We start from the raw sequence: 19,867 nt of genomic DNA on the forward strand, positions 1-19,867 counted from the left end.
TTTAGATCAGGATTTTCAGCTTCCTTTTCCGTGTTCGTTGCCAGGACCCCATTCACGTGCCCATGTGCTACTTGGATGGGGAAAAGGTGATGGATACGATGATTCCCCACTAGTTTATAAGATTTTTTGCAATCTGATGTCCTAGTGTATTGTATGAAGTATTTACCACACGTGTGATTAGACTGTGGGAATACGTAGGTTTTTTCAAACAATAATTATAGCATTTATTCCATTAAATACATTATTACTTATAATAATAGTAATCTACAACGATCAGTAACATCCCTCAGATTGCAATAGATGGTATGCAAGTAAGTAAAACGTAGAAAGTGTGAGATTGTATGCAAGTTCGCGACTATTCCGTGTGTTGTACGTATGTGTTGGTGCGAGTCTGTTGCCATTTTTTAAATATAGCGTTAGGTAGGTAGGTAGTTTACTCTGGTATGATTGTGTGCTAGATTTAAGTAGGTAGGGCCGGGCAGGTTGACCACAGTCACCGATCGGGCAGGCGCGTTTTTTCTCGCGTGGTTCAACCTGTTTCAGGGAATTAGATTTGAATGATCGACGGTATAGCTGACGCGAACGGGGGATGCCGTTCGCCACTGGCTTTACTCGATCCATCATTCGAATCGACCCGCGGTCGCGGTCGCGATTTGCCGAAACGAACGTTTCTTTCTGCTCGAGGTTTGGCACGTTTGTACGAGCAATGATTCTTTACAATCGTTGCTTGTCTGCGTGCGTTGAGAACTTTCGCGATTTATATTTTTATTTCACCTTTGTATGTTATTTTTTGTTTTGCGCTTAGGAAATCTCGAGCTTAGATATAAGTTTCAGGATACTGGGCTTCAAGCCCGAAGAAAGAAGAGGCTATGTGCTGAAGAGGCCCGGAGAAGAGGGCTAATGACTATGCATTTGGAAGTAACTCTCTGAATGCAAAGTCATTCTTTGTTACTATTTTGTCACTATGCTCGTATTTGTGTAGTAGTATATTCTGGCCAGCAGAATGTTGGCCCACCGAATGTTGGGCGAATCGCGGTTTTAATTGTAGTGTTGCGTATAATTAATTACGGTTCTTGTTAGAGTTGCGATGAATCCAAATCGCGGTTTTATTAGAGTTGCGTTTAAATCCAGATCGCGAATTTTATTAGAGTTGCGTATTCATCTAGATATCGCGTGTAATTGCATCTTCTTATTTCTTGTAGAAGAATTAGTTTTTAATTGTTTAATTTCTGATTCCATTTAGTGTTGCGAAAATGAATGATCGCGGTTAATCATTCACGATAGTGTTGCGATTAATAAAAGCCCAAATCTTCCACTGATACGGTGGAAACATCACCCTGTGCATATCAGGATGATATTGCATCTATAAATTGTTCCACTTGCGCTGTGGAAATGTGATCTTGCATAGAGTCACCACAGTAGCCAAAGTGCTACATTGCACCGTGGTGACATTGCACCTATGCAGATCACTATTTTAAAATCATTCTATTAGTGTTGCGTAGCTAAATTCTGGGTGTATAAATTAGTGTTGCGAATTAAGAAAAGCGTCCCGAGATGGTTGCTCGCGCATTGCTCTTTCATGACACACCCCGCGATTAGATTTCAGATTTTCTTTATTTGATATTTAATGAATTAGTGTTGCGAATTATGAAGAGCACCAGAGTATGGCTGCAGTCACGATTCATTTTGCTAATTTCTATGTCAATAAATTATTATTGCAAGTATGTTGAAATGCTTACCGCGATTGAATTTGAGATATTCTTTCTTTCACATTTAATAAATTGATGATACGCAAAAGAAAGAATACTATATTCGCTAATATTTAATAACGATTATAATGAGAGACGATGCATTGCTTCCGTCTCTTCAGTTCTTCATTTCATATCTCTGTTGATCGAGCGTTTGTCATAAAATATTACAAAATGATACAATTATTTTCCACAAATAGATACTCTCTGGTTTTCATAACCTTTCATTTAATATCGATTTGTGATTTGATATTAGAATTGTGATTGATATTTAAATATTCCATTGTGTGTTTTGTGTATCAGAATACATAAGCATTAAAAATTACAAAGTATATTAGAATACAATTACCTGTAAAATCAAAGTTAGTGTAGTTCAAAATTTAATTAATTTAATGAAAACTAATAAGAAGTGAGAGAGAATGGAATCTAAATTTTTATTTTTATTACACTAATGTATATTATAATCAAACATGTTGCTTTTATTACATGTTACATACATCATTCTTATGATGTTATTTCGATAAAATGATGCTTTTCTATTATATATCTAATTTATAGTGTTTATTCGTCAAATTTTTATAAGGTGTTACTAATCCATTGTATAAGTTTGTTCCAGCTTACAGTTTTACACGGACGACGTCCACTTGATTCAAATAATACAAAATCAGGATGAAAATATATGATGGAAGTATGTACGTATATTAAATGATACTACAAAGATGAAGGTATGATGTACATATGTAATATTAATTGATAATTATTACTTGTATATAAATGTCACTTTTTATATTTGAACCTGTGTGTATATGTGTATGTGTGTTTCTGTTCTTGGATATATATTCTTGTGAAATTTGTTAATCTGTATGTTACTATTTTACTTGTTGTACATTTCTGTTTTAGATATTACAGCATTGCCTGCCCTGTTTATTATTTCATTATTATTATTATTATTATTATATATAATGTTAATTATATGTATCTTACATATATATGTATCTCTTTTTGGATATATCTTTTGTGTAATCTATTAACTTGTGTTATGGTTCCACATGGTGTACATTTTTGTTCTAGATATTGCAGCGTTTCCAGTTTTATTTTAGGTGTTCCAGTGTTTCGAGTGCTGTTTTAGGTGTTCCAGTGTTTCCAGTGCTGTTTTAGGTGTTCCAATATTTTCAGTGTTGTTTTAAATGTTTCAGTGCTTTCAATTCTGTCATCTTTTATCGTCAGTCATATGTTGTCTCGCATCATGTAAATTCGGTCGCCTCTGTTCATCTGTGCAAAATCTTCTATCACATTCTTCTTTTATTGCTTCAGAGATTCTTTACTGTTTGCTTTTGCAAGCACTTCGAGTTCATAAATACAAAGTACTTCACGTACTGTGTTCTCTTAGATTTTTGCATAGGTAGGGTGAAACATTTTCAAACCTATTGATAGGTCGGAATCACTTCTTTTAAGTTGATATATATTCTTAGTTAAGTTGATTGGTTTGAGATTAATACAGTTATTGGCTAGGCAGGGTATTTGTGTTCCGTTTCATTTGTAACAATCCTTTCTCGCGAAAATTCTTTATGAAACTCCTTCCACTGTGCGTTTGCATAGGGATCAAACATCGAACTTGTTGCAAATGTACATTGCAAGGAGGTTTTATTTAATGATATCTTGTATAGAAGGAGGGTGGACGGGACGTGGTTAGGGTGGGTCTCCATTCGCAGCAACCTCCACGTGGTGAGACCCGGGTTCTATTTATTTAATATATAATTATTAATTGTATCATATAATGATATGCTACAATTAAAAATTATTGAGTAAATAATTAGAAGCCAATGGCTGCCATAGGTTTTTTCTATTTAAATTGATTTAGAATAGTTTTCATCAAATTGATTTAATTGCATCGATAGATTGGGGAAGTATTATGTTATTTATAACTATTTGTATTATATAAAACTGAAGTTTTATTGTAATTTATTGTATATTTCATTAATTTTATTGCAAATACTTGCATATTTCCCGCTTTGGAAGTAAGAGAGAGAAAGCTATAAGAAAGCTATAAGAAAGAGTGAGACAAATTATACCGGCCATGCTCAAGAACCCCTGGCGCCATCCTTGTAAAAAGTGCTCAAACTGGTCGCATACAATTATCGACAGTTCTTGAGTAGTTCACTTCGCTGTCGATAATTGTGTGCGACCAGTTTGAGCACTTTTCACAGAGATGGATCTAAGGGCTCTAGAGTAGGGTCGATATCATTTATCTCACTCTTTCTTATAGCATTTTTATATATCTTTCTCTACCTTATTTCTAAAGCGGGAGGTATAAATTATCTTACTCTTACCATTCAATGAAAGTTAAGGAATTTCTTTGTTTAATCAGCAGTACTCTAAAATTTTGTAATTAAAATGAGAAGGAGAAGTAGAGAGAAGGAAAGAGAAGCGGAAACGAAATCAGGAAGGCAATAGATGTGTAACGTATAGGGTGATTCACTACTCGTGTGACACATTTTTACAGCCGATACTACACCTCAAAAGCAATAAAAAAGTTCATATTACCTTATTACCTTTCCAAGTCCTGAAAAGAGATTAAAAAATTTTAAATAAATCGCAAATAACTTAAACGCAATACGTAGTCCTTAGCATGATATCGTTTTTGAGAAACTAATTAATTTCTCAGAAACGTTACCAAGTACCCAGGTCCACCAACGAGGAGGTGACTACGTAAGGACCCATCCCTATGTCCCTAATCCCATCCACCCTCCATTACATCTGTGTGTTCTCGGTACAGAAGGTACCGAGGACTGACTCTACTTTAATCATTTAAACGCGGAATCCATAATACATTCTCCAAAATCTAACACAGATTTTAGAGACTGCAGTATGGACCTTACGAAAGAGATAATAAGAAATGCCATTCTCTTACCAAAAGTGAAATTTGTTAAATGAATCTACAAACACTTTAGAAAATTCAAAGTGTTCTACGGTACGATATTTAGGATGAAATTAAACTAAAGTTAAGAAAAGATACTAATTCGAAGCAAGATTAAATTCGCGACGCGAGCAAAGCGAACAAGTACCAACGAACCTGCGTTAGATTCTCGCGAGAGGATTCTAATCCGATGGTCCAATACTAGTCACTAGGTGAACCATACCCGACGCGAATCGCGAGCAAATTATATTTATGCCACGTCTTACAACGAAACAGCTGATACCACGCTCTCCCCAATGGTGAATGCGGCTACCATCAAGAATTCAGCGAGACTTAGCAGTAGGACGCATTGCCCAACGACAAGAACGAACTTCGCAGACCGCCCCAAGTCGTCTTACAGCAGGTCCGAAGACCCCAGCGACACGGGGTAGGAGCTACTCGGAACGAACCTGCGTGAGCGCGTCCAATGTACTAAGCCTATACCCAAGTCGAGTACCCAACGGGCGTACCAATCGACAAGGGCTGCGAAATCTCAATGGGCTCCGAAAACCACATCAGTTTGATTGAGTATCGACTATTTCGCTGCGTGGAAATGGAAGACTAAATCTCGAACGAAAAGAAAAGAAAGGAAAAGAAAAGAAAAATACGTGAAGCGATTTCACGTAACAGAAACTTAGAATACTCAAGGGAGAATGTAACGCATATTTATCGGTACTGACTACACGCGATTGTAGAATAGCCATTTCTCACTTCGGATAAGAAAATGGATTTCTTTACAATTTTGTTACAATTGAGTTACAATTACATTACTTAAATTTAAGTGCTTATAACTATGGACGCACGCATCCCACGGCGATCCATCGGCGATCCAGCTGTGATCCAGCGTCGAACGTAGAAATTGAAATGAAGAAGGAACGAAATGGATATCAAACCATCAAATGACGAGAAAAACATAACATTTACGTGAAATAGTTGGAAAGAATTTTGGAAAAGATGGAACTCCAACGCTGTATTCACCGGAAATACCATTTTCTCATTTCCAAATGAAAAAAAGAATAGTGAAACTGCTTTACAGAACAACCCTCCGCCGAGAACAAACACCACAGACAGAAAAGTAATGAAAATGATACCCAATGAACTGATTAACGACGACCATAATTATACTCGATTGAGATAAATTAGGGAAGTCAGGATAGGAGGGATTCAGGTTACACAGTTATAATATTATATTATGTGAATGTACAGATACGTTCCTTAAAATTAACTTAAACTATTTGCAATCCAACTTAAACTTTCAAAGTCCTGAAAAGGACTTGAGAGATTTAAATTGTACTGCAAAAGACTCGATACTAAAAGTACCAGTAATTAAATCATTCTAATTTACTACAAAGATAATGAAATAATAGATAATGAAATAAATAAATGTAATAATAGTTAGATAATGAAATAAATAAATGTAATAATAGTTAGATAATGAAATAAATAAATGTAATAATAGTTAGATAATGAAATAAATAAATGAAATAATGAAAGTAAATCTATGAACCCTTTACACAAGACAGAAGTTAGAAATCGTAATCTTTTAACTGATTCTGATACTTTTAGTATCGAGTTTACAATTATACTTATATATACGTGCGTAGTCCTTAGCTTGATACCGTTTTCGAGAGACCGGTCTCTCGAAAACGTTACCAAGGGCCCAGGCCCACCCCGTGGAGGTGACTACGCAGGGACCCATCGATTGTTCACTTACCTATCGATAGGCAAAAGTCGTAGTCATCACCGTCCACCACTGTCCACGGCTGTCCACAATCGTTTACAATGGCTCACAATAGTTCACAGTGGTCCACAGTGGTCCACGATCGTCCACAATCGTCCACAATCGCCCACAATCGTCCACAATCGTCCACAATCGTCCACAATCGTCCACAATCGTCCACAATCGTCCACAGTGGTTCACAGTGGTCCACGATCGTCAACAATCATCCACAGTGGTCTACAATGGTCCACGATCGTCCACAATCGTCCACAATCGTCCACAATCGTCCACAGTGGTCCACAGTGGTCCACAGTGGTCCACAGTGGTCCACAGTGGTCGACAGTGGTCCACAGTGGTCCACAGTGGTCCACAATGGTTCGCAGTGGTCCATCAGTATCCACTATCCTTGGCTACTCCACCGACGTCCACCAACGTCAACAATCATTCACTAGTGTCCACTAGTGTCCACTAGTGTCCACTAGTGTCCACTACCCTTGGTTCCTCCACAGCTGGCCACCAACGGCAACCAACCCCATCCTCACCGTAACCTTCTCGGTACGACGTCCAAACGGCCAAAAGACTCTTGAAGGCCTTGCACTGCTTATATACACCCATCTCCAATGACGTCAACCCCCTACTCCCTTAAAGGCTACGAGTTAACAAAATCAATTTTCTTACTAATGACGTTAGCTAATGACTACCATAGGTTTGTTTAGTTTAAATTGCTCTAAAATAGCAATTTTTAGAAATAATTATATAGGCAATAGAATGATAAAAAATGTTAAATAATTATAGCCAACGTCAAATTTGATGGCAAAAATGGTGGGAACCATAGAATTACTATACTTTATTACACGATCATAGTTCGCAAGGCACTATGAAATGCACTATAATATTTATCACATTTTTTGATGTAATGCAAGATACAGATTTTGTTAAAAACCTTAATGTTTTTTAGTAACCTGTGAATTATGTCTTAGGAATATTTGTTACTTGGACGCAGGAATTGAGAATGGCTTTTACGATTATACAAGCATATTTTTTATTAATAGAAATTAAACATTGTTCCTTAATCTAGCATTACATGATGTACAATATTTCAGTCATCATTATGTAGTTAATTTTTAATATACGGTTTTGTTTTGTACAAATTATTGAAAATTTGTTTGCTGTTAATACTGTTTTATTATAGATCCGTAACTTTATTCTCTGAGTTCCTGATCATAAATGTGTACTCCTAGACCCTCGCCAACTCTTTCTAGTCTTGTTATGTGATTAGCAATTTCACTGATAGAATCCACTTGTTCTTGCAAATATTCAGTTTCGAGGAAATCTAACAAGTTCGGGTCGTTGTGCTTTGTTGCTAGCGCGTGCAACTGTAAGAGGCTCTGAAAAATGTTAAAATATTTAGACAAATATTTAATTCACCAAAAATATATTATCACAGTACAAGATGTTTATATGTTCACAAATTAATAAAAAAAGTTTAGGGAAAAAAAGAATTATTTGGAGGAGCTGGGATTTGAACCCAGGACTTTCCGCATGCGAAGCGGACACTCTACCACTGAGTTACACCCCCGCTTGAGATATGAGATTCTAAAACAGTATAAGTAGGATAGTATGCTGATATGTTAGATACATTAAATTATCATACAAATTAGCAAATACGTGTGAAGTATAACAGTAAAAGTATCTAGTTCATTGCGTAAGAGTACACTATTAGTAGATAAAAAATAATGTATTTAGTTATATGGCAGTATTCTCAATTAAAAAAGCTATTTGTTCATTTTAGTAATAGAGATTTCTAGTGCTCAAAAATAATTTCACAAATATACGTACCTCGTTAACTTTCCTCTCTAACTTTAATGCCTCTAACATAGCATCACGAGCGCCAACCCAATCATTTTTTGGCGGGTTTTCAATTGCTGTCAGAATGATGGTGCCACCTCTCTTATTTTGATAAGTCATAAATTTCATGGCGTGTTCTCTTTCGTCATTTGAAGCTTTTTTGAAATATGTATAATGACCTGGCAAAGCTACGTCACTTCTATCGAAATAGTATGCCTAAAGAAGAGTAACAATTACATGGGTTAAAATGTGGAACATATTTTCGGGAAAAGTGATTAAAAAATGTGTCTATTTTATTGAAATATCTATGAGTTTTTGTTAAGAATAGCCACTTAATCACATACAATACACTATCATAGTCACAATACACTGACTAACCATGGACAGATAGGTGTAACTTGCATACAGTTCTAAATTGATTTGATTATTTATTGCTTGTTCGCATTCTTCGTGAAAATTCTGTCGAACCAGACTCATAGTGTCTAATTTCAGTGTAATTTCGATAGAAGAAAACACCAGTAAGTGAAACTAGTCTCGTGGAGGTTCGATACACACTAACTGTAAGCAGTGGATGATACGCAGTTGTGATGCACGCAAGCGCGGATGTTCACCATTTATCGATCATATGTTCAAAATGACCTTGAATATAAACATTACCATTAAAAAACAGAAAATTTAAAGTAATTAGACTTACTATATAACCTATTACAATATTTACTTTTCCTCGGTATATTTTTAATTAAATATCCATTCTAAAATTACTATTAGATCTATTCTATCTATTTAGTTGTTCACATATAGTTGTATGAATTATAAATTTCACCTCGACAGGACTTGTTCTATTTAAAGATAACTCTAAATCTACTATCGGGATCGTAAAGAAAATAGATAATAAATGCCAAGAGTAAGGTTATCTTTCGCCTTAGATACCGATGATACGATCTTCTAGAAAAAGACTCCTTCTACCATCCGCGTCTGACACCAGCTCGCAGTTGAATAGGTAAATAAGTGGATTGTATTCGGAATGTTTCAAAATGTGGAAACAAGATTCGAATTGATGCGCGTCTGCGCAGAAAATGTAGCGCGATTAGCACTGCGCAGTCGCGTTGAAGTAACGTAGTTTCCGGGAAATTCTGAAATTCCAGTTCGTTTTACGGGCACGTATCGAAGTATAAGGAACGAGTGCGTGAGAAACAAGAAAAGAAAGTAATTCGACTAGATCTGCAGCCGTACTTTTGCAACATATCTCATTCGAGAATTACGTATCTACAGGCTAGCTGATGAATTAATCTGCTTAACCGCAACTAAGCTGTGGCTACTTATAAGTTTTTTTACTGGCCATTACGTCATAAAAAAAGGACCTCGAGTATCCTTGCCAGGCATACGAAACGCAATTTCCAAGGTAAGATGCTAAAAAGAAAGTTTCTTTGTATCTACTAATGTATTACGCGGCATTGGCACAAACCAGGTTAGCCACCTTTGAGATAAACGCCATTGGCTCCTTTGGAATTGATGTCAATATCAATATCAACTGCAGTCTTTTATGGATAGCCTTTGATTAATAATTACATCATTATATTAAAAATATTTTTAATTTTATATACTTCTACATTTCTTGCTAAATAACGTGCGTTCGTAAAGCCATCTCAAATGCGGTTCTCAATGATACACCAATAGAAAGATAGTTTCATGGCACATAACTTAAATAGGTTTCGAAACGCACATACTAGTATAGAGGTGTCATGGCATCGCAATGAATTTGATAAATTGATGATTTCAATTGAAATAGTTGAGGTAGCTTCTTTGATCCTTTTTTCATGAATTTACAGCTGCAACTGTTCTTAGTTTAAGAATTATTTTTCTTTCATTAGTACTTCGAAGATTTTGTTAATCTAGTACAAACTTGGTTTCATTATTTATAATGTTGTTCCGTTTTGCATTACATAGGATCCTATTATTGATCTCAATGTTAATAATGCTTATTTGTAATCACTAATTTTGCAATAACCTATTGGTTCGTTACTGGAAATGAAAAGATTCGATCACAGGTAATAGGTTATATGCGGTGCTACTTGCAAGTAAATTGCAATTGATGCAATTTTTTTCAATATGGTACTGCATTTCCTATGAATGAACAATGATTCTAACATAATCTTCTAACGTTTCTAAATCAAGAGACTAGATTTAAGTTTTGATGTTAGCACAGAGCAAAATTTACATTTCATGGATAGCACTTATGTCATTACAAACAACTTATTATTCGATGTCGAATTTTATATTTCTGCAATAGCAAAAAGCACTTTAAGAGGTATCAAATGAGATATAAAGTCTTACAACGTATATTCTAGGATAAAAGGGAATAGATTATAGGTTTAAGTATTTTGGTGATAAAGGACAAAGATATGATTAATACTTCATTCTTATATTTAAAAAATTACTGTAGTACATTTTTATTAATAGTAACAATATATAGTATTTTTAATATTTCTATAATTTCGGAAATATTAAGGATATAAGTATATTCGTTTAGTTTATAGATATTTTATATCTTCAATTGAAATTATAGTTGAAACTTTTACCAGCCATTTAATAATGATCTTGGAAGGTCCAAAAGCTCGTTGAGCTTTCCTAACATAGTTATTGCAAAACTGTATGTTACAGAATAATTACAGAATTCTTTTGTAGAAATTAAGTAATTTTCCTAACAAAGAAAGATAAGTTAATCATTGCTTTCGGTTGACACATTAGTGAATGGAGACGAGGGTGATTCCCCGTAACAGAATAAACCTGTGTTAAACCTGTGAACATTATCCGAAAGCTATAGATTTCGTCGTTTCATCGATGTTTCATGGAAGCCCCATCATAGCCGCTGTCACACGCACAAGAGTCTTATGTCTAATCTTGTGCAGTGGCCAGCAGCTGCACTGAGATCCATTAATTGTTCCTTTTTTGTCCTTCACACAAATGGGTTCCTCTCGAATAATTCATTTCTGAAGTCACATAGTTTAGGTGGTAATGAAAACTATAAAACCATACTCGTTACAAGAAGAGCGCGTCGGCATACGAAATGAATTCCATCCGGATTGAAACCATAAAATACTATTCGAACGTGAGAGATCGTGTTGGATCTCATTTAAGAACGAGTTTCCTAGTCTTTTTATTTAGCATAGGCTTAAGTTTATATCGGCTATAACATCTCTTTGATTTCATTTTTCTCGTAACTAATAGTGAAGCCAAATAAGTAGTATACGAAGCAGTAGAGTACGTATAGGTGCCGTGAATGAATGAGTAAAGTACAGCTGTTATTTGCCATGTATCAATGATGCGAATTTTTGCTTTAAGTGCTCTTCAGTCCCAGGAATTTTTGACACCGTTTCATACTCTTCCTCTTTGTAACATTGTGTTCAATTGCCACAGAAAATATGGTTGCGTCACTTAAAATAGGTTATCGCGTTGTTCTTTTTCATTATTACTCGAATTTCTACTGACACATTTTCTATCGATACCACACAGAAGTAATAACACATGCAGGCCGTGTGGATACGCGAAAAGTATGTCCGTACCAAGATAAATTGTGGGGACCGGACATCTGGTGGTTCTATAGGTTGATGGGATAGTTCAACTGGAATACAAAATTCATCGTCTTCGATTTTCCTATCCGTACATATCTACGATGAACTTACCGTAGTTTGTACACACCGAGGCTAACTCTTCTTCCATTTGCTATCCACCGGAAACTACACTACAGCTGAGCGTGGTCGGTAATGAACGGTACAATATTCGTAGATACCGCGAAAAGTAATGCTATGATCGAACCTTTAACATTTCTCTATGATTACTTGGAGAGCGTATCGTTCAGAATCATAGATACCCCGAAAAGTTAACAACGACGTCTTAAAGTGAAAGATATTGGGTACTATTGATAGGGGCGGTTAACACAATCGAGGTACACCTTTCAATTAATATAGTTGCATTTCGCCACTCACACCGGACGGTTCTTTAAATACTAGTTCACGTGTGAAATGATAAAATTCAAATGGTTCCAAGTGCTTTATCCATTGGTGGTTGCACGACGAACGGCGAGTAAATATCAAGCAGAACTTCCGGGCAATCGCACTTGATCAATGTCCTCGAATTGTTTCGGTATCACTGCACGGTCGAAGCTCGACGCAAGTTAATAAACAATGATCTTTGCACTTCTGTCCATGTTCCAAGCACAACTGCCGATACCTTCTTAGTTCACCCTTGGTTATATACCAGGACACCACGTGGTCATCTAATCCATCGACCAATGACGGGGTAGCTTTAGCTTGCATCGGCCAATGAACAATTTTCTTTAAGGCCGCAAGACACGTGTTTCTTGGGAAATAAGGGCACAGGCATTACGAACGAAATCGTATTTGCGTTACCAAAGTTGGACGATCGAATAGTAGGCGCTTTGCTTGCTTAGCTTTTCTTCTGCACCCACAATATTCATGCTTCATGCGACACATCACGGTCCGAACTGCCTAATAGTCAATTATTTGTCTAGTCTAATCTTTGATCTTCCTTAAAGTCCTCGTAGAGATAGTGCTTATTGCACACGATTTCGTTCTTTAAAAAAATATGTAGTGTAGATCTGTGTATGTCGAATTCTAACATTCAAAGCAACATTGAGAGTTGACCATGAGCTACGAAATAAGTTTCCCTTCATCCTTTTTGAGATCTGTATGTTATGTTTCTATCAATTACATGAACGCTTTTTATTTTATTATATAACTTCAGTCCAATTTACGACCTGGCTATTGCCGTCTGTTGGCAATATTTTTCGTTGTAGTAGTATTTAACGATATTGTGAAGAGGTGAATCCTTAAAACGTATCCCACATACATACCAACAAGAAACGGGTACGCCGTTAGTTAAATAGCTGGATCCGGCATTAGGACGACCTAATTTTTATGCTTCAGTCTTCAGACCGTTACTGTTACGCTAAATTTAATATCTATCTGGTACCTACCCTCATTAAAAATTTTATAAAATTATCGCATTTAATGTATATGGATAATCGCACGGTATTACATTACACAGCTTTTTCACAAAAGCTTTTTATTATTTTATTCAAGTTTGGTCACACATACTAACGGATTTAGATTGACATAATCGTGAGTAAAGAGTAAGATTACCGGGGTCGTTATCATCGCAGACTGTCATTGACTTTTGCGGCTTCCTACGAAGGAGGTCACATGATAAAGGACACGGTGCCAAATAAGAATCTACCTAGCTTCATAGCCAATTTTATTTGCGCGATGTGATTCATACATGTTACAAAAGATATAAAATAAAAACGAACATTGAACGGTGGCTAGCGGCATGTGCAAGGAACATCGATGCCAGGTAAAAGCGTAAGGTGTTCGCACCATCATGATTTTATTCAAGAATTCTATAGTCTGATGGTACCAGATGAACGTTCTTTGATGAGACATTTGTCCGCATCGATCTTTCACTTTGATAATCGTGGAATCATAGATAACCGATTGGCTGTTTGTTAGTTCTGTACGGATATACATGTTCGTGCAGTTCTCTATAATAATTTGAAACTTTGAGAAGGGACTCGTGGTCGAGGTGGGTAGTTTCGTCAGTGAAGGAGTTCAGTTCCTAATAAGGGTGGAATGCGAGAAGCGGATGAAGATGAGAAGTCATCTAGCCCACCTTACGCCCCTGCTGTATGTGTTCCCTTTGGCTGAGGAGACAACGGCAAGGAGAAAGAAAAAGAGGACGGTGGTAGCGGGGGTAACACTAGCCGAGTAAGCTCTGAACACTTCTCAGGATTCAGGGCTTAGCACCCCTGGATCCTCAGGCTTCACGTCTGCCTGGCCCAACACGGGACTCCTCCACTGACTTCGCCGATACTCACTGTCCCGTTTTTCTTTCCACTCTTCCACCAATCAGTAACATTCTTCCCCGTGGTCCAATTCAGGAGATTATGATTGTATAATAGTGAGCATCACGTATGTTTTTCTTGCAGTATTCGACTTAGAATTACCAGTCTGGGGTTCGTGTTTTTCTAAGCTCTAAAATTACTCTGTTCATGCACATTCTATTTTTTCAACTAAATGGTCATGTTATCAATTTTCATTCAAGTCACACAAGAGAAGGTATATGCAAGTTTTTAACCATATTCAGAATGCACATGCATAAACTGTTATGCAATTGTCGCCTCAATACTTACAAAATTTGTAGCCTTTGCTTGATGTCCTTTCAATCTCTTCCTTGTTAGGAGATGTCACATTATGTTGCTCGCAATGATGAATTCGTTGATCATATAGGTACCCACCTTAAGTTTATGTCATATTTCATATCGCAATTTTACAATGAAATAAGACAGAAACATAAGACGGCTTTCCTATGGTACATCGTTTATGTCGTTCTTGCGCTGATTGTTTCCTCTTCTTCATGATGATGTCCATATGGATGACGAGTAGAATTGTATGGACAATATCGTGGTTATCTTAACTTCATATACGTCTCTTCTTATAGTTTAAAATAGTACTACTTGCGCCATTGTAGAAAGAATTTGTTATGTGATACAGTGCGTGGAAAACCGAGTGCTGTAGTGTCAGATTGGTATTAAGTGTCGGAAGGGTGAACATCAGTTAGGATTTCAAACTGGAATTATTTCCAAAAACAGTATTACTTGTTACTTTCTTCCTCTTTACCATTTTCTAGTAAATTAAAGTTGTACGCTCTCACTATCATTACAACATGAGTTGTAATTCTTTCTTAATACATATAATGTACAACAAATGATAAACTTACATAGTATAGGATTCTATTTTATGTGTGATTTTGCTTTCCGGTAGTGAACATTTGTAATTCTTTCCAAATTAAGGCAAATTGATTAGAAGGCTGTAGGTTACAAGTGAAAACAAACTGGTTCAACTTCTCAATTGTGATAGTAGGTATGGTTCAGTCAGAAAGTTAATCAAAATTATTTCAGTGATTGAATTAAGAGAAATGTATTTGGAAAAGAGAAGGGAGCGTTGCGTACAAGTGCATAAAGAGTTGCATACGAATATATGCACGTGAAGTTGCATAAGAAGCCTTAAATCTGCTTGAGGTAAACGGGATTAATCTCATCCACCCTACACGAAGCCTTGTCAATCTCATTGGCGTAGAAAAATAGAGTTCTTCTGTGAATTACAATTTTTTTGGCTCTAACGAGATTCCGCTTCGTTCGTTTTTACGACTTCCAGCTTTTCAAAATATCATGATGTTGGCTTACATATGGAACAATTGTGCATGCACCGTTAGACTTCCACTTAAAAAATAATTTCTTAATATTAGACAAATATGAGAAGTAGGACCTACTTAGACTTGAAAAAGCAATACAATTGTGTAGCCATAGAAAGTAGAATGTATCTAGTACTTGATAGGAAAAGATATTTTTATTAAGGACTGAATAAACATAAGAAATAAAAGTTTAAACAAGAATATAATGTTAGGCCTATTGCAATTGATAACTAGTGTATATCTCAATAATGTAGGTTATAATTGAATTATTTGCTTATCAATTAAGAATAATTCAGTGATATTGTTTACTTCCAAAAGATAAGGAGAAAAATGAGAGAGTTTGAAAAATTATCTATATAATAGAATTCATGTTAGTAGTAGACTCCAATAAATATTCCAACAAATGTTCAGCCATGCTATCTAAATAAACCATGCGACATTCTACTAATCCTATAAAATCTACATTATATTAACAATTGAATTAAAATTTATCAAACTATGAAGATAATACAAAAAATATTTTTTTATGTATATTTAATAAATAAATTTGTTGTCATTCGTGTAGGTGTATAAGAGTTGGTGATAATAATCCTTTTGTAGAATGAAAGCACACCTCCTATTTAGAAGAACGAGAGGAATTAAAGTATACGTTATACTTAATTTTTTGAAGTGTTGTTTATATACCGGTAGCTAGCCTCGATCTTTGATGATGGCACTCGCCCGACGGCGCCTGGCGTCTTTACGTTCTGGATTCACACGATTTCACACAATTTTTGCTCGTTTCATCTCACCACAGCACTCGACTTTTCGACAGTTATTTTGTAATAATAATAAACAAACGTTTACGGAACACCGATCGTGCATGACGCGTCTGACAAAATAACTTGTCGGTTTCTCAAAGTTTAACCTGCCATCTGGTATGCTCCAGAAATACTAATCAACTTGTTTGATTTTTGCAAACATTACACAGATATTTTGCTCTTAAATCTGTGACTCGCTTTCAGAAATTGTAGAATTCTTTCACAAATCAAGGTATTTTCGTACGCAATTCTATTTTAATTGAGTATTAACTGGAGTAAAGTATGAACAGTAACGTAGCAATAAATACTATCTTCTTAAATTGCTACTCCTAATGAAATATAATTTTTAATACAACAACCACAGACGAAAATATCTAAGACATCCAATTGTCTAAGATTTGTTAGTGTCTTGGTAATATAAAGAAAATATGTAGAGTGCATTTTCATCTGAGTCAGAATTAATTGTAACATACACCAGTAACGTTATTATTTTATTTGTTAAAAAGTGCGCGTGTTGTTTAGTTCTTAAATAGAAAAAGAATAACCGATTTCTCTTTTTTAGTTAACTATTGAAACGTTGTAGTGTTTAAATGGTGTGCGTTAGTAGGGCAATGGCTCGCAGTAGAAGTATCCTCTGCTCGGTCAGACATCTCTCGCTGAGCACCAACCACCCTTTTCCTTCGGAATAACGAAACCTTCCGTAGCCCCGACACGAAACCGTTCTAGTACGTTACTAACCAGTTCCCACCACCTTTACCAATGGTCACCAAACCACCTGTTCCCCTTACCAACCCTTGCTCGACGGTTACCGATGTGTCATGCTCTTATCGACCTACCTGGGTACTACAGTTTGTTGCCTTGCAAATATTCACCCCCTATACCCCTTATATTTTGTTACAACATATGTATAAAAAGCTCATCGTATATAATTTCTCAAAATTTTCATCCCGTATCGATTTTAGAGTCGCAGCGTCCAAACGTTTCAGAGAGATGTTCGAAGCTATATTCTTTTACACTGAATCTGGCATTAAATCATTACCAAAGTTTGCAGTTACAATAAGGCGTATTTAAACTCATACCAATGTCAAAGGATAATGTCGCTAGTATGACGTAAGTATTTGATGACGCCAAAGAAAAATCAACTATAATAGGACAGTGAACTCGTTCTTAAAGCTTGAATGGAAAAGGTTATAGAGGCGTAGGGAAACTGAGATAAAAAAGGGGTAGAAGGAGTTGTGGATAAATTGTAATTTTCGTGCTCTAGTCGTAAATATTGATAGTAAGGTATTATCATGCAAAATTCAATAGAAATGAACGTTCCTCGGGAAATATGATTTTACTGGTCGAATATTAATAGCAGTGTACCATGCTAAAACGTGAAATTTCCAACCTGTGTATAAATAATCCAAGCGTGCAGGCATATTCTAAAGGTCAATTAACACAGTGACATATGTATGTAGATGTATGGCAATAGATCCGTTAGCCTTTTATAGAAAGGCAATGGTAAACTTTACGTGGAGGTTTTCGTCAAGTAAAAGCAACTGTTTGTATTGAAATTATGATTGTGAATTGCAGACGAGGATAAAGCTAATTATTCGCAAATGATTTTGCTTGATAATTTAGGACCTTATTAGATGCCACGAGAACACAGAACAATGGAAGGTGCAATTATTTCCTTTTTCGCGTTTAGGGACAGGCTTCTTTACGTCGCGCTCGTAGGGGTCGTTCATCGAGGGTGGTTCTATAAATAGCATGCTACCTAATATATAGGTATTCGGGTCAGTAGAAGGCAAGCCAAGGGCGGCTTGTTCAACATTTTCAACGATGCGTGATTTTTCTATGCCACGCTTTATACGGTGACATTTATTAGCAGCATTTTTTCTTTCAATTTGACTTCCAAAGAAATATCATCCGCGCATGTTCGGCGGACGGATAAAGTTATGGAGGAACTTTTGAATTTGTGAGCGTTAAGATCAGAATTTCTCGCACGGGTGTAATATGATGCTCTTTTTGAAGTGAAACTGGACATTGATGAGACAGAAACGAATTAGAATATAATAATTCTGGCTACTTACCTTCGAGAACGAAATGATCGAACGAAAATACGATCCAACAGTTATCGGGCAGGTGAATGATTTTTGTTGGAAGTGTAGAAATATTTCTAGCGATTCGCGGGACATCACTTTCCGTCTAAGCCGTGGCGTAAAGAATGTCGAGTTTAGTTGCTAAACCTGGACAGCGGAACACCGCGTATCTTTTCAGTGGAAGAACTTAAGGAGACACCTAGAACATCTCGTGGGTTGACCCAGTTTCTCCCATGAACGCGAATTCCATTGACCCAAGGTGGTTGCCAAGCAACAGCACACCATGGGTCTTGGATATTTTGGCAGAAGTGCAACGACTTCAATCTTGAAGAAGATTTCGACTTTTATGGGTTGATTTGGCACATTAACTTGTTCGAAGAACTTTACACGAGTACGGAAATCGAGAAGAAGAAGAGAGAAATCCAACTACTCTTCTTCCGATCACAGTTAACCAAGTCGTCAACAGTATATCTATTATATTCACAATTAGAATTAATCGGCACTCGATCACTATTCTTCGTGAATCTGAGATTACGCGTTCACTACATTTATTAATGAGACCAATCACGTTTTCTACCACCGGATGGAATTGTGTGCGTGTGTATGTGTGTCCTTGAAAGAAGACCGGGAGTCGTTATCAAAATCGGAGGTTGCTTAGCAGGATATGCACTCTGTGTTTGTCATTCTCTCACTCGCTCACAATCAATCTGATCTTATCCCTTTTCACTCATCCTCTCTCTCTCTCTCTCTCTCTCTCTCTCTCTCTCTCTCTCTCTCTCTCTCTCTCTCTCTCTCTCTCTCTCTCTCTCTCTCTCTCTCTCTCTCTCTGCCTATTTCAGATGCGTGTCGTTGCCGTAGTACTTGGTGGGGAAAGATTGTGAATGACGCAAGTCATGGGAAATCTGGGTCACCGGGTCATGCTACTCCATCCCCTGTGAGTTCCTCTTCAATGGGGCTTTATTTATGAAACTTGATGTCACACAATCGGAGATCTACCTGCGAGAAGGCTCGTTATGCGACCATCAGAAATTGCAGTGAGTCCACATAGATTTTCGTACGGAAAATCTTTCGCCGTCACACGCGAGACAATTTCACCGACGAAGAGTGGTCGCGAAACGAAACACTTTCGGTTAGACGCGGCTAGAATTTTTGGTTCGATCGAAGATCAATCTGCCCTCTCTGATAAGAATTTTAGAACGATTCGTTCGACGTGTGCGTAACAAGATATTCTTCGAGAGAGAATAAAGTACTGGAGGATAATCTGTTGGAAGTAGGAATTACGAAATACTGCCCGTACATTCAGGAGTAAATACGCGTTGTCGATAAATTTTTGAAATGCCAGAAAATTTATTATCACGATCAACAAGGCAGAATTGAAAAATGATAACCGAGCAGGAAAAGTGGAAAGAGTTATAAGGGTAAAGGATATGGGAAAAGAGAGG

General features: G+C 36.5%; 1 protein-coding gene and 1 non-coding gene across 2 annotated transcripts; both read right to left on the minus strand.

Annotated features, from left to right (window-relative positions):
• Positions 1-7,493: 7,493 nt before the first annotated feature.
• On the minus strand, positions 7,494-8,869 carry LOC143429001 (soma ferritin-like). Its single transcript, XM_076904344.1, has 3 exons — positions 8,651-8,869; positions 8,264-8,488; positions 7,494-7,812 (listed from the first exon to the last, which is right to left on the minus strand). The coding sequence occupies exons 1-3, from the start codon at positions 8,747-8,749 to the stop codon at positions 7,627-7,629; spliced, it is 510 nt and encodes a 169-aa protein (XP_076760459.1). The 5' UTR covers positions 8,750-8,869; the 3' UTR covers positions 7,494-7,626.
• On the minus strand, positions 7,932-8,003 carry Trnaa-cgc (transfer RNA alanine (anticodon CGC)). The gene has a single exon. It is a non-coding gene; the product is annotated as a tRNA-Ala (tRNA).
• Positions 8,870-19,867: the final 10,998 nt, after the last annotated feature.

The sequence above is a fragment of the Xylocopa sonorina genome, chromosome 11, assembly GCF_050948175.1.
Source record: "Xylocopa sonorina isolate GNS202 chromosome 11, iyXylSono1_principal, whole genome shotgun sequence".
NCBI classification, from domain to species: domain Eukaryota; kingdom Metazoa; phylum Arthropoda; class Insecta; order Hymenoptera; family Apidae; genus Xylocopa; species Xylocopa sonorina.

What these genes read in the sequence shown, in the direction of transcription:
- LOC143429001 (XM_076904344.1), bottom strand. Translation starts at nt 8,749, where the DNA reads ATGAGTCTGGTTCGACAGAATTTTCACGAAGAATGCGAACAAGCAATA. An exon ending in GTTACACCTATCTGTCCATG is followed by an intron (nt 8,489 to 8,650) that starts GTTAGTCAGTGT and finishes ACTCTTCTTTAG; the next exon opens with GCATACTATTTCGATAGAAG. An exon ending in TAGAGAGGAAAGTTAACGAG is followed by an intron (nt 7,813 to 8,263) that starts GTACGTATATTT and finishes AACATTTTTCAG; the next exon opens with AGCCTCTTACAGTTGCACGC.